Source organism: Microtus ochrogaster, chromosome 6, assembly GCF_000317375.1.
Source record: "Microtus ochrogaster isolate Prairie Vole_2 chromosome 6, MicOch1.0, whole genome shotgun sequence".
Lineage (NCBI taxonomy): Eukaryota > Metazoa > Chordata > Mammalia > Rodentia > Cricetidae > Microtus > Microtus ochrogaster.
Window position 1 is genome coordinate 66,351,130 of NC_022013.1, and position 15,875 is coordinate 66,367,004.

At 47.6% G+C, this 15,875-nt stretch overlaps 1 protein-coding gene across 4 annotated transcripts in view; it reads left to right on the plus strand.

The window, feature by feature from the left end:
• Cacna1d (calcium voltage-gated channel subunit alpha1 D) overlaps positions 1-15,875 on the plus strand; it is a 307,540-nt gene that overhangs the window by 210,993 nt on the left and 80,672 nt on the right. For 3 of the 4 annotated variants that reach the window (XM_026779996.1, XM_026779998.1, XM_026779997.1), the window contains exons 10-15: positions 4,759-4,846; positions 6,116-6,142; positions 9,669-9,829; positions 11,078-11,303; positions 11,383-11,590; positions 15,459-15,579. In XM_026779996.1, the coding sequence (XP_026635797.1) occupies positions 4,759-4,846; positions 6,116-6,142; positions 9,669-9,829; positions 11,078-11,303; positions 11,383-11,590; positions 15,459-15,579 (831 nt within the window). Of the gene's footprint in view, positions 1-4,758; positions 4,847-5,116; positions 5,177-6,115; positions 6,143-9,668; positions 9,830-11,077; positions 11,304-11,382; positions 11,591-15,458; positions 15,580-15,875 lie in introns of all 4 variants that reach the window. The other variant, XM_026779995.1, reaches the window with a different exon arrangement.

A 15,875-nucleotide genomic window follows, 5' to 3' on the forward strand; every position in this document is an offset into this window, starting at 1 on the left:
CACACATGAGTATTCGAACATTTGCATCATGTTCTTCTGGGGTAGATTAGGAGGAGGAGACTTGCAGTATTGAGAACGCATGCCCTTTATAGGAATGTGTTAGGGCCCATGTACCCTTGCTCTTGCCTGCTCCAGCAGTGCCCCCGTGACTCTCTGTGCCTCCATACGCCTGTTTCTGAGCATATAGACTCTAATTTAAAGGGTAGCTAGCTTAGCGTGACGATAGGGACACAACACTGCAAGAGGTTAGAGACTCCAGGACTGTTTTTGTTGTGACCATAAGGAGAGCTATAGTAATGGAGATGCCAACAGCTATGGGTGGCTGTGCCCTGCTGGAACCAAGCACATTGCCCATCTTGCTGTGGCATCCCCACCCCAGGATGTGAATTCAGACCCAGCCATTGCTGGCATCTCTCGAGCAAGCAGCAGTAGCCTATGCTCCTGCAGCCAGTGTGAAGTGCAATTGGAGGGAGGCCTGGGCTGTCAGAATCAGAGCCTGCTCTCTTCACTCCCATCTGCCCTGACCCAGAGAGCAGTCCTGGTTGGCACCACACTACCGCTCCCTGCCTCGGGCCAAACGTAGAAAACCTACGTCTTAGGTAGGCTAGTTGATTGTTTATTTAGAACAGGTTCTTAAGGACAGATTGTGTAGTAGCTGTGACAAATGTCCCCATTTCCTCCGATCCTGAGCTGTAGACAAGTACCCAGGAGAGGAGGGATGGCAGGTGTGGACCCGAGTCCAGTCCCAGGCCTCCTCTGTGGTACACTGGGACCAGCTGCTCCTGCCCTGCCTGCCTGCCTGCCTGCCTGCCTGCCTGCCTGCCTGGCTATCTTGTTTGCGTTGCTCTTGCTGCCCTCTGCTGTGCGGTAATGGAATTGCCTGTGTTCAACCTGAAGGGGTCACGGTGGCTGACTTGTTAAAGGAGGATAAGAAGAAAAGGAAGTTCTGCTGCTTTCGACGACGCAGGGCTAAAGATCACGGTAACTTGCTGAGGTGGACTTGCTCTTTGGAAGCTTCTTGCCTGACGTTTCTGGTGTTCTTTCCTTTCACATTGGGGTGAGCTGCATGTGTGGTGTGGTACTTTCGGAAGATGCCTATGTTGTTATTAACTTGAGTTCTCCTATGCCTGACCATGCTGTGTTCCTCTTTCTTTCCCCTCAAATGTGTGGCATTGCCACGATGGCATCTTTTTGTCTGGCCTGTCCCTATTAAGAAACAGCTGAAGCAAGTGAGGCAGCTCATTTGATTCACTGTGAATATTCTTAGTCTGGAAGACACACTTCAGCATGCCATCCCTTAAACGATGCTCTTAAACTGTTTAGAAACGCTAATAATGAAGAAAAAGAAATTCTAATAATGTTATTTGACTGTTTTTTCCCCCCAGGATGCATGTTTCAAATTTCTCTAGTCTCTGGCTCATCTTCCCCAGGCCGTGCTAAAGCTAGTAGTTGCAGATCAAAAAGACTGAGATCAAAAAGAAAAAACAAATCTGGGGAGACACGCATCTGTTCAGTGAGAATAGTCTTATTTGAGAAACAGTTAAATATAAAGTTATGTCTGAAATAATGTTGATTGCTCCCCTCACCCAATCCCCCAACCCCTTGGCAAAGCAGTTAGAGCCATTATCATATAGATTTTTATGGCTCAAGCTGGGTCCTTGCCCATCTATCTGTGAGTCACTGCTGTAGTTAGACAACAGTACCGGCTTTGCCTGGATATACCTACCAGCTTTGCCAGCCTGGTGCTAACACCAAAGCGGACCCCAGTCAGGAAGAGGGAGAAGCTTGAGAAGATATGGACTGTGGGGACAAACAGCCAGGTGCTGGACAGAGGAGGGTCACAGTGCATGGTTTTCTCCGAGTGGTTACCGCTTCCTGCAAGAATGCTGAGCTCAGAGGTTAAGGGAAGTGGGGCGGTCTGATGGAGGCTGTGTTAGGGACCTGAAGGAGGGCAGAATCATGGGACTGTCACATGGAAAGCACTTGGCCCACAGTGCCCCAAAAGAGGATGAAAAGACAAACCCTATGATGCTTAGACGTCAAGCCAACGATGGATCTGACCTGTTTGGCTTTAGTCTTTATAGTGAGCTGATGATCAAGAGGGTGCTTTGGTGCTATTCCTCGGGGAGATACCGGCAAGAGGAGTGAGCCCTTCCTTGGCCCCACCCTCCTCAATAGCAGCTTGGGCTCCATGACATACTAAGGATGCTTGTGAATGTCTGTTTTCTGTGATAAACAGAGAAAGGAAACTGGTTTCCTTGCATGAGAAATGGCTTCATATTGATGGGAATAAGGATCAGCTCTGCCAGTGACAGTGGGGCAGGAACCTTGCTAGGATGGTTGCACCACCTTTCCCACTGTTACAACAAAAGAGTAGTTTTCTAAGCCCAGCTCTTGCTTTAGACCCGGAGACCTTGGTCTGACCTTGACCCACATTTCCCAAGATGAGTATGGCTGCCTGTGTCAACAACATGTATTCGCACAAGCATGTTCCAGTGCCTTCGAGGGCCACCCGGGACCTCTGGAGTTTATCAGGCTTGTCACAGCACGGCATTGCTCATTCTTGTCATGAAAATGATATGAAAACAGAAGAACTTGAGGTCAGCTCCCTTGCTCCTCGGGAAGGGAACCCAATTCTGCCGCTGACTAGCTGTGTGCCTCACTCACCTCTTGCTCTGCCCCAAACCCCAATTCCTTGAGAAGCTTTACCATCACAGAGGGAATGCTGAAAGGAATTCCCAAGCGGGAAAGAAAAAGGGACTGGAGAGGCGGCTCAGTGCTAAGCTACGTGCACATATGGCTCTTTCAGAGGTCTGGAGTTCGGGGTCACCTGCACTGACATGGTATAGCTCATACCCACATGTAGACCCAGCTCCAGGCCATCTCATGCCCTCTTCTGGCCACTTGCATACACTAGGCTTACATGTGCACTTCACACACACACACACACACACACACACACCTGTGCAAGCTGCTGTTGTGGGTTCCAGAAGAAGAGGGGGCGCTCACTGTGATTTGTAAAAAGCTGCCTTTGGGGGCTGATGTGGCCGAAGGATTCAGGTCTCCTGGGCTGGCTTAAGCCCTGCAGGAATCACTCTATGTTGTGTTCCTATTTCCTGAACATTGGGCTTGGAGAGGGGACTCAGAGTCAAGTCCTCTGTGCAGGCAGCAGGACCCCTGACTACCCAGGAGGGTGGCAGACAGTGGGGTGCTGCTTGGGTCCTGGGCTCCACGAAGAGCTTGGGGAGTAGCAAGAGACTCCTCTCAGCTGCTGGTACTGAAACCAGATTTTCTTGCTGATAGCAGGTCAGAGGTAAATGGATCCGAGAGGAGATACTGTCTTACTGCTCAGGTAACTAAGCATAGACACAACAAACACGTTTCTCGAGTTGAGCCCTAGGCTTTCTTGACCTCTCTTCTGGAGTCTTTGAGCTCACGGAAAGAAATGATCCGACATTAGCAGGGAATGCCATTCCCAAGTGCTGCCTGCTAGAACCCGCTCATAGACTGGTTTATCAGCGTGTGTGCATGCGCATGTGTGTGCCTGCCTCTTAATTCATACATCTCACATATTTGGCTGAGAAACATCTACAGAATGAAAGCTGATGGGGAATTCTCTGTACATTGGTTAAAGATGCTCCGTGTTGACCCAGCCTGAGAAATGTTGGTCCTTCACTTATTTTATGGAGTGCAGCTCACAGCAGCAGCCAGGCCCAGTACTGTATTAAAGAGTGTAATCCAGTCCCGGCTTCTACTCCTCTGGCCTCTGCTTCTGACACCTGTGCCCGAGTGTGTCTGGACTTAGCTGCTAAGCTTTCCACAGTTTCTTGAGTGTCTGCAAAAGGAAAGGGCTAGAGGATTTCCCTTTGTGCCCTTGGGAAACACTCTGACCTCTGGGTCTGAGTCGGGTCCCACCTTTATCCATGTGGTGAGTTTTACCTGTCTCCTAAGCAGGGACTGAGTTTTGACGCGTCCTTGTTCAGGGAACTGCCTGCCCACAGGAGCAAGGCTTTCCAGTGGGTGAAGTAATCACTGTGATTCTGCCCCAGAAAAAAGATGTACACGTGTTTAGGTGGGGGAATCCCTGAGCCTCCAGGCACTACCAGGTCAATTTTTACATTCTGCTACTTCTGAGGATCCTGATTTGGACACAGGGTTCAGAGATCTCAGACCTAGGACTGTAGTCAACCCTGCTCTTAGCTCCAAGACCGTTTCTTCCTACTTCTTTTGCTGGCTTATCTGGAACTTACCTTTTGCACGTTGACTTCAGTGAAACTCAGGAATCAGATCAACTTCCTTAGACTGAGTGACGCTCCTAGAGTTTGAAAAGTTTCTGTGCGTGGCCTCATCATGCACCCGGCCATAATAGCTTGTCTTCCGTGTGTTGTAAAAACTTTAGTGTGAGCTGTGACACTAACCCTTGATTCACAAAGAGGGCAGTAGGAACTGTTCCATACTGAGGGGTTTAGGTGGCTTCTATGTAAGTGCTGAGGTGGAGAGTTTAAACCTGTCCCGGGCCTGGTGGCTGGGCTCAGTGTGGCACCTTCTTTTCTTGGAAGCATCTGGGCTGTCAGACTTGTCTCTTAAAGTCACCTACTGGCTTTCTGTGCATCTCCAGGAAGCAAAGGCTCCATGCAGTAGAGAGACCTGGCTGCTCAGCCTTGTGCTCCTTCCTGGTTTCTGAGACTCTGCACCTGGCCCACCCCCGGGCACGTCATGCCACAGTACACTGTCTCAAGCCTTTTCTTCTCCCCACAGCTAGCATGCCCACCAGTGAGACTGAATCTGTGAACACGGAGAACGTAAGTGGTGAAGGCGAGACCCAGGGCTGCTGTGGAAGTCTCTGGTGAGTGTGGAGGCTGCCTGTCCTCCTGGCCCCACAGTTTAGAGATGCTAATGCGGAAGAGACACCCCAGAGGGCATAGGAGTCTTCCAGCTCTGGTAGAAAAGTAGCTGGTCTCTAACAGGCTACCTCCATCCCTTTGGTGCCCCTCCCCTGTACCAGGGCTGTTGGGGGCATCCCAGCATCTCATATACCTCTGCCTAGGAAGTTGTCCTGCTAAGATAAAGCCTGGGGAGTGTGCTCCTTAACCCAGCCACCTGCTGTGTTCATTAGGTGCTGGTGGAAAAGAAGAGGCGCGGCCAAGACTGGGCCCTCTGGGTGTCGGCGGTGGGGGTAAAGGCTGAATTCTCCTTCTGGTTGGGTTTGGCATCTGTGCTGTGAAGGAAGAGCTTGAATGGCCGAGTTGCTGACTAGAATGTGCCACATACTCAAATTTTCTTTCATCCGTGGAAGCTCCACGAGCTGATCTGGAGGCCCCGCCCTCCCCTGTTCACAGCCCCTTGTTCTGGAGCCATGCCTGCACTACCCTTTCCTGACCACAAGGGGCACCATCCTATTAGGCTTCCAGGCTTTCTCTAGATGATTGGGCTGCAGTAGCAGGGATTGGGGGTGGCGGGCACTGTGCTAAGAACTGCCTGCTTTGGGGAGCCCCGTGCTGTTTGGATTTGTTTGCTTCCTGCCTGTGTCCTTTCCATCTCATTCTGGTAAAGTCCAGGTGTCATTTTTAAGAGAACTCAACCTCATTTGGGGCAGAGTTTTATAAAAATGACACACTATGTTATATGTCATAATGGCTCATGGAGTGATTTCGCCTCTGTTCTCTTCCTGCTCTGCCCTCCCAATGACGTGAAGTAGGCTGGGAATGGATTTGCCATCCCCATTTTACAGACGAGAACACTGGGCTTTTAGGGCGTGCTATGTCCTTATCCTCACCCATTCAGTGATCAGGGGAGCCGGGATGCGGTTCAAACAGGAGCAGCCTTGCTACTGTTGAGTTGGGGGCTGCAGGCGACAGAGGCCCTCCTGGCTTCCTCTGGGGTGACAGGAGAAGAACCCCACATCTGGGCTCTCAGGGGTGCTGCTCTGCCCCCTCTTGGCAATACTAGTAGCACTTGGACATTTGCTCTGCCCTTAACCAGCTGGCCGGCTGTAGCACGAGGGACCAGAGTTCTGGCTTCTCTGCATGGCTTCAGCTCTCTCTGCTTCGGCAATTGGGAGCATATGCTTAAGCCTTCCGAACGGGAGTCTGAACGTTGTTTTCTTCCCTTTCAGTCAAGCCATCTCGAAATCCAAACTCAGGTCAGTATCATCTTCCCATTTTTATCCTCCCACCCCTCCCCACCCCATGAACTTGTGTTGGACTTTCTATGTTATGTTTTAAATTCTAACTTTTACATGGAGTTAATTGGTCTAGACTTGAGTTTAACCGTGAACCCCAAATTCCAGTCAGTCTAAGTATTACCACCCTGCCTTGGGGGAAGCAGGACAGGGGAGTCAGAGCCTGTAAACCAGCAGAGCGCAACACCCAAGCAATGCTCCGCCTTCTTACGCACCCTCCCACTACTGCTCACTGCTCACAGGTTTTCCCTACAAGACAGCCCAGGAAGGACCTGGTAGTATTCCGTTCCTTGACCTGGATGCAGGCTATGTGTTCACTTTATAATGTCATTGAACCCTGTGCCTGCATTTTATGTACTTTCTTCTATGTATTCTTTATCAATTACAGCATTTTCCTGCTATATACAAACAGTAGGCCAAGCCTAAATGTAACACCCAAACCTGTAGAAACTCTAGAAGAAAACAGGAAAAAGGGATTGTGACCATGGGTTAGGTGAAGATTTCTTAAAATTCATTGACCCATGTTAGAAAAAAAAAGTGATAGATTGGTTCCCCATAAGAATTAAAGCTTTTAGCCAGTCGGTGGTGGCGCACACCTTTAATCCCAGCACTTGGGGGGCAGAGGCAGGCGGATCTCTGGGAGTTCGAGGCCAGCCTGGTCTACAAGAGCTGCCAGGACAGGCACCAGAGCTACAAATAAACCCTGTATTGAAAAACCAAAAAAGAATTAAATTTTTTGACTTTGTTTTATTATAAAGTAAAAAGATAAGTCACAAACCTGATAAAAATGTTTGCAAACCATATTTGATAAAAGACTAGTATCCAATATAGAGAGAATTCTATGTAAAGATAGTGTCAATGACAGAACAGCCATGTAAAACTAGGAAGAAGGTTCCAGCACTCAAGTCAGAAAGAAGAGAAAAGCATGCTATAGAAGCATGTGAAATGAACATGGTTTACCCGGAAAATGCAAGTTCAACAATACTACTGCATACTGATACAAGTAGATCAGATTCAAATGTCTAGTGATGCCAAGTTCTGACAGGGATGCTGGCGGGTATTTTTGTGCAGCGCTGGCAGGCATGTTAAATGACATAATTATTTTGAGAAAGCATTTATTAATTTTTCACAATTACATTCAAGATATGGCATAGCAGTTCCAACTCTAAGGTACTGGTGTAAGATAAAGACATATGTAATAATTATACGTGTTTATAGTGGTTTGAGCAGATCAATTGTGATTTATCCATAAGGTGCAGGACTTCTCAGTAATAGGTAGAAGGGAAAACAATTCTGAGAAGGTCACTGAGATGGCTGAGTGTTGAAGGTGCCTGCTGTGACCTGAGTTCTACCCCAGGACATACATAAGTGGAGGAGAACCAGCCCAATAGAGTTATTTAACCACCACACAACATACCTCATGTGCATGTATACACACACAATAACGTTAGGTTTTAAAAAATTACTGATAATATAGCAACACTGATGAATCTCAAAAGCATTTGGGTGAGAAAAAAAAAAAGCCTCAAAGGGATGCCTATCATGATTCTGAAACGGAACAATGGGCGTAGAAGGCAGACCAGCAGTGTTGCTCTGGGGATGCTGGCCATGAGCGAGCACAGAGTGATGGAAGTGTCCTACAATCTGACCAAGTGTAGACATAAAAGGAATAAACTTGCCGCGTGTAAATCGTATCTCAACCTGACTTTGAGTCAGATTTTAGAGTTGTTTTGTTGGTCTCTGTTACCAGACCATAGAAATGCTTCCGAATCTGTCCCTACTTCTCATTTTCTGCCTCAGCTTTGACATCCCTTCCCAGATCCACACCCCTCCACCATGACTCACCTCCAGGGTCCTTGGCCTGATGTCTCCTCTCGGGAGACTTCCACTGCCTGTGCAGAGCTCTTGCTCATTAATGTCCAGCCCAGCTCTTTGCTTTGCAGACAAGTACTTCTCCCTGTGCCCCACCTTCCGTCTGGGGCTGGACATGTGTGAATTTGCAGTTATCATTTACCAGTAACGCTTCATGCGTATCAAGGCCAGCAACCCTGGAAAAGTGCCTTTGCAACCCCATTTTACTAGCACCAGGCACCCACATAGCCAGTGTTCAGGAATGCAGGCTTCCTACCATCCACACATAACTGAGCACAGAGGAGTCCAGCCAGTAGTGTTGCATGTTTCCAGGGGATATGACACTGAGTCTTCTAGATGTTGTAGTTGCTCATACCTTGTCACTACTGTGCAAGATAAACCCACCATGCATAGCCTTTTGGGACCACCTTACTTATGTGTGTAGGGTCACGTGTCCCGGGAGAGCTCAGCTATAAGCTGTTAGAGGCCTCAGAAGAGTTGTCTGTGCTGCTCATCATGCTTCCAGATGCTCTTCGTCCCATCGGAAGCTGCAGAGCAGAAGAAAGCACAGCACAACTTCCCGGGTCCAGGTCCATGTGAAACCGCCCAGTACCCATCCTTCGCTGGCTTCCTGGGTTGCAAGAGTTTAGCACAGCCACACAGTTGAGTCAGCCGGGGTCACATTGAAGCAGCCTAGATGTCCCTCCTGAGTCATGCCTCTAGAGGAAATGCCCTCTTGATGGACACTGAGACAGCATGGCCAGAAGAGAAGGGACTTGAGACCCAGCTGGTTCTTCCCTGCGTTCCAGGTTGCTGAGCAGCAGTCTGTGGTGCCTGACTGTCCCCTTATGACAAGAAGATTGGGAGTGTTTCCCAAAAGGAGACAGGCGAAGGGAGAAAATGTCTTCCCTAATTACAAACAGAGACGGAAGGTGGGCGGGGACATGTCACGTGTCTGTTTGGTTCTGTTGGTTTTATTCTTATGAAAACACAATTCAATATTGGATCTGCTCCTAAAGGTATATTTTGAGCATTGCTAGTTAGAAAGGGCACCTGATGACTCAGCCTGAGACACATGTCCCACTCAGCTTTGACACTCACGAGGCCCCAGAGGAAAGGCATAAACACTTCCCTAAAAAGAGAGTTTCGGTCATGGGTGGCTCTGCCACCTAATACATTCTGATAATGATAAACTGCTACACAGATACATATAATAAGCTGAGTGGTTCTGCCCCTCTGCCCTTAACAGATCATGTGCCCTTTGGCACCTACAAGATCTCTGTGTGTGTCCCAGTGCAGTCTTGAATCTGCACTTGAGTCTGTGGAAATCTAGATTCTTTAGCCCACTTGCAGGCGTTACATGCACGTTATATACCCACTGCTTATGTCAGATCCTGTAGTTATTCATAGCAGCAGGGAAGTGATAACAAAATCCATCCAGGATGATTCTGTTGAGAGCTGCGTGTGAGGACCAACAGTTTTTATCATGGGGTCTGTTCACGCCTGTGCTGTAGCTCATTCTTTCCGTCCTAAGCCGTCTAACGTAAACCTCTCCTATTGTTCAGTAAAGTTTATTGGCCTCTGAGATGCCATCTTTGTCCGTGGTCTAGGGAGCAATGGTTTGCTTGTTTTTCAGCCGGCGCTGGCGTCGCTGGAACCGATTCAATCGCAGGAGATGCAGGGCTGCCGTGAAATCTGTCACGTTTTACTGGCTGGTGATCGTCCTGGTGTTTCTCAACACTTTGACTATTTCCTCCGAGCACTACAATCAGCCAGACTGGCTGACACAGATCCAAGGTACGGCGGGAAGGTGCTCATCTTCTTTTGTTCTGGATTAGAGATGCTCACAGACAATTGCTATTGGTATTGTCCAAGCGAAGTGTAATGGGGTAGTAGAACATTCCAGTTAGAATTAAGAAGTAGTAGAACAATTCAGACTCAGCGAGCCCCACCCCAGAGAAGGTGTCTTGCCTGCATTATGCAATATCAGCTAACTTACACCACAACCTTGAGATAGCCCAAGACCCAGGAATTTTGGAGCTGATCCATACCTCTCCCTGGCACATTGGAAGCTTTATCCCCACTTCAGTATTTTTGGTAAGTGATTTAGTTTCTGCAGCTTTGGGTGGCCAGAACTGGAGTGCATGGAGGTCATCCCCAGAAGAGCCCTTTCTAGACTGGACAGTTTTGAATTCTTGAGTTGTCTTTCTGTGTATTTGTTTCTGCCGCCCTCAGTCCACAATGTTCGTTGCCACTACAAATTACTTTGGGACTTTGGAGATGGCTCAATAAGTAAAGTGTCTGCTGTACGAACATGAAGGCCTAAGTTCAGATCCCCAGACCCGGTCACCCATGTGAAAAGCTAGGCATGGCAGTATATGCTTGTAACCCCAGTTCTGTGTGATGGACAGATACCAGGGTGTCACAGGGACCAGCCAGGGTTCAGTGAGAGGCCCTGCCTCAGGGGAATAAGGCAGGGAGTAGTCAAGGAGACCATGCAGCATCTTTATTTGGCTCCTGCACATGTTCACACACACACACCCCACACACACACACATGCTGATTAACCACACATATGCACACATGAACACACACATCACACTTCCGCATACACAGAATATAAATCAATGAAAATAAAAACTGACATTAGGATGCCACAAGTGGGTCACTCCTCAATGTCAGGTTTTATTATTTTTCTTTATTTATTTTCTCTCTATATGGGGGAAAGTATGTGTGTGCGGTGAGGGTGTTAAAGAAAAAACTAACGTGTGGTCTCAATGCACAATCTTAAAGGTTTAGCATTGGGAGGCTCAGGGACTCATGTGATAACTGTCTCTACCATTCATAGTCAGTGAAATGGAGGCCCAGAGAAAGAGAGTGACTTCTCCAGACTCACATCTGGGTTGTGGCCAGCAGCAATAAGGATGGCCCCTGTCGCCAGCACAGCAGAGAGGCTGGGGCGAGGCCTTGCCATGTCTGCCGTGGGCACTGATGGAAAGGAGGTGGTGGGAGGGTGAGAAACATGCCTGTGCTTTTTCTTTCCAGATATTGCAAACAAAGTTCTCTTGGCTCTGTTCACCTGTGAGATGCTGGTGAAGATGTACAGCCTGGGCCTCCAGGCCTACTTTGTCTCTCTCTTCAACCGGTTCGACTGCTTTGTGGTGTGTGGGGGGATCACCGAGACCATCCTGGTGGAGCTGGAGCTCATGTCTCCTCTGGGGGTCTCTGTGTTCCGGTGCGTGCGCCTCCTGAGGATCTTCAAAGTGACCAGGTAAAGATGTGGGCGTCGCGCTGGTGTGTGCTTGGTTGAGGTGATGGTCTCTGGGTTTACCCCCAGCGTTGTCTTGTAGGCACTGGACTTCCCTGAGCAACTTGGTGGCGTCCTTGTTGAATTCCATGAAGTCCATCGCTTCGCTGCTGCTGCTGCTCTTCCTCTTCATCATCATCTTCTCCCTGCTGGGCATGCAGCTGTTTGGTGGCAAGTTTAATTTCGATGAGACCCAGACCAAGCGAAGCACCTTTGACAACTTTCCCCAGGCACTCCTGACTGTGTTCCAGGTGAGCCCTCCCCCCTCACCCACCCTGGAAGTTCTTGTGAGTGGAAGTCAGAGAGCCAGAACCTTTGCCTTTCTTGGATCTGCCTACAACTCAGTAAAACACAAGGATGCCATTTTATCAATCATTCTCATCCCATGGTCCTCTGGGGCAGAATTATATGTCATGTAACTTATTTTACAGTATCTTCCACTACCTGTGTGATATGACAAACCAAAACACTTTTGTTTGGTCTTATGAGATCTCTGGAAACTAGACTCTAAAATCCTCTTGTCATTCATTAGTTTCTTTGCTTTTTTTATATCACTAGGCATGTTTGTAATCCATTATAATAGATCAAAGCCAAGAAGTGAATTTGAAAGCCGTATCTGGAATGTCTTGATATGTAGTCAGAGGAGTCTGGGTAGTAGGGGCTGTGCCAGCCTCTGCCCTTGGCTTGCAGGCTCTGAAGACAGTGTCCCATGGGGCCTGTCACTGGAAAAGCAGCACGCAGTGCTACCTGTGGGCTGGGGTATACTGAGCCCTCCTCCTGTGCTCTCAGTTGGGCCCCTGCTGTGGTCAGAACCTGACAGGTTAGCTCCCCGTGCCATCCACTCCACCAGATTTCTCTGTGATATCAGCAAACATCTAAACATCTAGTCCTGAGGAACAGACCGGACGCGTCACGGGAAGGGCAAGAAACAGGTATTATAGTGGCTTTCCCTGGGCTCGCATCTGTGACTTTGATAAGTCACTTGTCCTTTTCTGAAGGAGCACAGAGTCTAGAGAGAATGATCTGGAAGGTCTCACATGGTCGTTTGAGATTCACAGAATCACAGAGTAAACGTTCTTCTCACAACCATTTTCACCCCCAAGAAGTTTTTTTTCTAATAACCCTATGTGTATTGGTGTGTTTGGGCATTCATGTGTGTGTGTGTACATATAAATCAAACTATCATTTGTAATGAATTATAAAGAATGAAAAAAACTTTACGCCTAAACACTCTCACTCTCTCACTCACACACACAAAATTAAAAATAAAAATAAATTTAAAAAATTTTAAAGAGCATATTGTTGGTAAATGTATGTTTTCAACATTTATTAAATATAAATACAAATTTGCATACTAATCTATATAATAAATAAAGAAGTCTTGGGGCTAGGTAAAGTTGGTAAAGAACCTGCCACATATGAGGACCTATGTTTGGGTCCCCAGTACCCACATAAAAGGCTGGGCATGGCAGTTCCTACTAGCAATCCCAGTATGGGGGGAGGACAGTAGAGACAGGAGGGTCCTGGAGCTCATTATCCAGACAACCTAGCCAAATCAGTAAGCCCCAGCCAATGACAGAGCCTGTCTCAAACCACATGGTGAAGAGTGACTGATGAAGACACCCGAGACCTGCTTGTATATATACCGTATGAACATGTACAGACACATACAACACACACACACACTGAATACTGAAAAATGTACAGCATAGTCATCAATTTTCAAATTAATGATATTTTGATTTTATAATCATCCTCTCCTAGAATGTTGGTTAATGTAAATATGTACTCTACAAAACAGCAGAAGTATGTTTAAAGTTCTTTACAGAAACGTCTGCAAATTCTACCGCATTTTATATAACAAGTTGTTGTGTTGTTGTTTTTACAAACCTTCGACTGAAACAGAAGTTTTTAAAATCAAATATTCGAATACAGTCCAGTTCAAAGTTATCCTACTGTGAGAGCAACCTGGAGAAAAGCTGTGCTAGGAAAACAGTGTACGGCTTTGTTTTCTGCAATTTAGCACATGTGCTTCTGTAAGAGCAGAAAACCTAGCATGTGCAGTAGAAACGCTGCTGTTTGCAGCCTGCAGGAGTCTGCAGTCCAGGCTGCAAGAGCCCAGGCCGCAGGAGCCCAGGCCGCAGGAGCCCAGGCCGCAGGGTCCAGGCAGGGTCCATTGGCACTGTATGGGATGAGAGTGTGCCCAGTGTTCAGTGGAGGCAGGGTCCATTGGCACTGTATGGGATGAGAGTGTGCCCAGTGTTCAGTGGGCATGCTGTGAGTTCAGTCCTAAGGCTGACGGACGTTGTGCAGTGCAGCTTGGGTGACTGCTTCTAGGAGCATCTCAGGCTCGTTGAAAGTTTGATTTTTGAACTCATCTTTGTTTGCAGTGTGTTCAGAAACTTTTTACTCTTTCCAGAGCCTTTATGACGTCCTGCCACTTAAGTGACCTTGTAGGAAGTCACACCACAGAATTTAAAACCCACGATAGACTGCAGTCTTTCTTTAATAGTGGCTGCTGTTTAGTTACTATTTTTTTCTGATTTCTTTCAGGAAACACATGTTTCCTTTTCTTGCAATACATTTATATGGCACAAAATGTAAGCGTTACAAAAAGATACAAAGTGGCAATCCTCCCACCTGGCCACCAGTTCTTCCTGGGTGGTAACCACTCCTCACCAAGTTCCCTAGTACTCTTAGATAGAGGGTTGCTCACGGTCATCCCTCCTGCTTACTGTAGAGAGTTGGCACAGGGGGTCGCCTAGTCCACATACTGTCCGGAGCCTTGTTTCATTTTGTTTTCATCGTTATGAAATGGGCCACCTACCTACTTGACCCATAGAAGTGACACCCTCCTTCCAAAACCATCATAACGATGGGTGTGAGTTGCCATTGCTTGCGTGACCAGTCCCCTCCCAGCGCTCTGGTGGATGCGTCTGAATACACAGGATACACTAGGCGTGTGTGAGAGAGCAGATGTGCAGAACAAGTCCTCCATGTGGGACTTCTGGGCAAATGGCCTTCCTTGTATTTGGTCCCCTGACAATGTTCTCCTTATAGTGGAATTTATTTACCCTCAGGCAGCAGCATGGAGGCAGCCCATGCCTCCCTCCTTCCCTTTGCTGAGGTGGGTGTTTATCCTTCATAATTGCTGCCAGCCTGACAGGCGAAATGGTGTCTCTTTGTAATTTTCTCAGGAATGAAGTCAGGAGCCTCTTTTCTAATTATCTGCCCATTTGCTGTCTGATTCTGGTTTGCATAGAAGATACACTCTCTTCCTGGGGGGGGGTAGCATTTTAAAAACTGCAGTCTGTATTTCTCTGATTGGATTTCAGAATGGGCTGGATTACCAGGTATCATCAATAGAGAAGATTACATTTGAAACTGATTATTTCCACCCGAGATAGTTTATACACGTTTATGTGACAGAATTCTCTGATCTGAAAATGGATAGACAGAGTTTCCTGTCTCTGAAGGCCATTTGCTGTGTGGAATACTACATACTGAGTGAGATGAATGAGAAGAACCTACAGTCAGGGTCTCCAGGAATATCACTGAGTGGAGAAAAGCCAGTTGTAGACATTATGGTATGCTTAAAAGCATAAGAAAAGATGGCAGTGGCCCCTCTCTCTCATTCTCTTCCTCCCTCCCTCCCCCTCCCTCTTTCTCTCCCTCCCTCCTTCTCTCCAGCTCTGTGTGTGCGTGTGTATTTTAATCTATAAGTAAAGGCACCAGAAAAACAAGTAACAACATCACTGAAAACAACACAAGAAAATCACAAGAGAAAAACAACTGGGCAGTGTTGGTGCATGCATTTAATCCCAGCACTTGGGAGGCAGAGGCAGGCGGATCTCTTTGAGTTCAAGTCTGGTCAACAGAGTAAATTTCAGGACAGGCTCCAAAGCTTCAGAGAAACCCTGACTTGAAAAACCAAAATAATAATAATTATGATGATGATAAATGTTGAAGCTTCAACAGGCTAGCAGATGGATCCATTTCATTGTGAGCTGGGCTATGAAAAACGCCGGAGGTCAGCGTTACCAGTGGCCAAGGAACTCTGGCATAGAAGCTGTGGTTTGAGGCATCTGCCCATGTCTGACCCCAGCCTTGTCTTCTCAGATCCTGACAGGCGAAGACTGGAATGCGGTGATGTATGATGGCATCATGGCTTATGGAGGCCCATCCTCTTCTGGAATGATTGTCTGCATCTACTTCATCATCCTTTTCATCTGTGGTAACTGTATCCTTTGGAACTACTGGGACTGTGTGATCCCCAGCACTGTCTTGTTCTTTCTGAATTTTCTGGTGCTTGTGAAGATGGGAGCAGCTTTAGGGGTAAGGAAGACAAGTGCCTTCCCCTTGTTAGCTCCATGCTGCCTTTCTCTCCACATGGCCGATGGGAGCCATATAGTCTGAGTCACACAGGAACAGGCGCCGATACAGGTGCTGGTAGATAAAGGGTTTCGTGTCATGTCTCCACACAGGACAAGGAGGGAAGCCTCATGGTTTATGTCACTGGGAGGTCACGGCTGCATC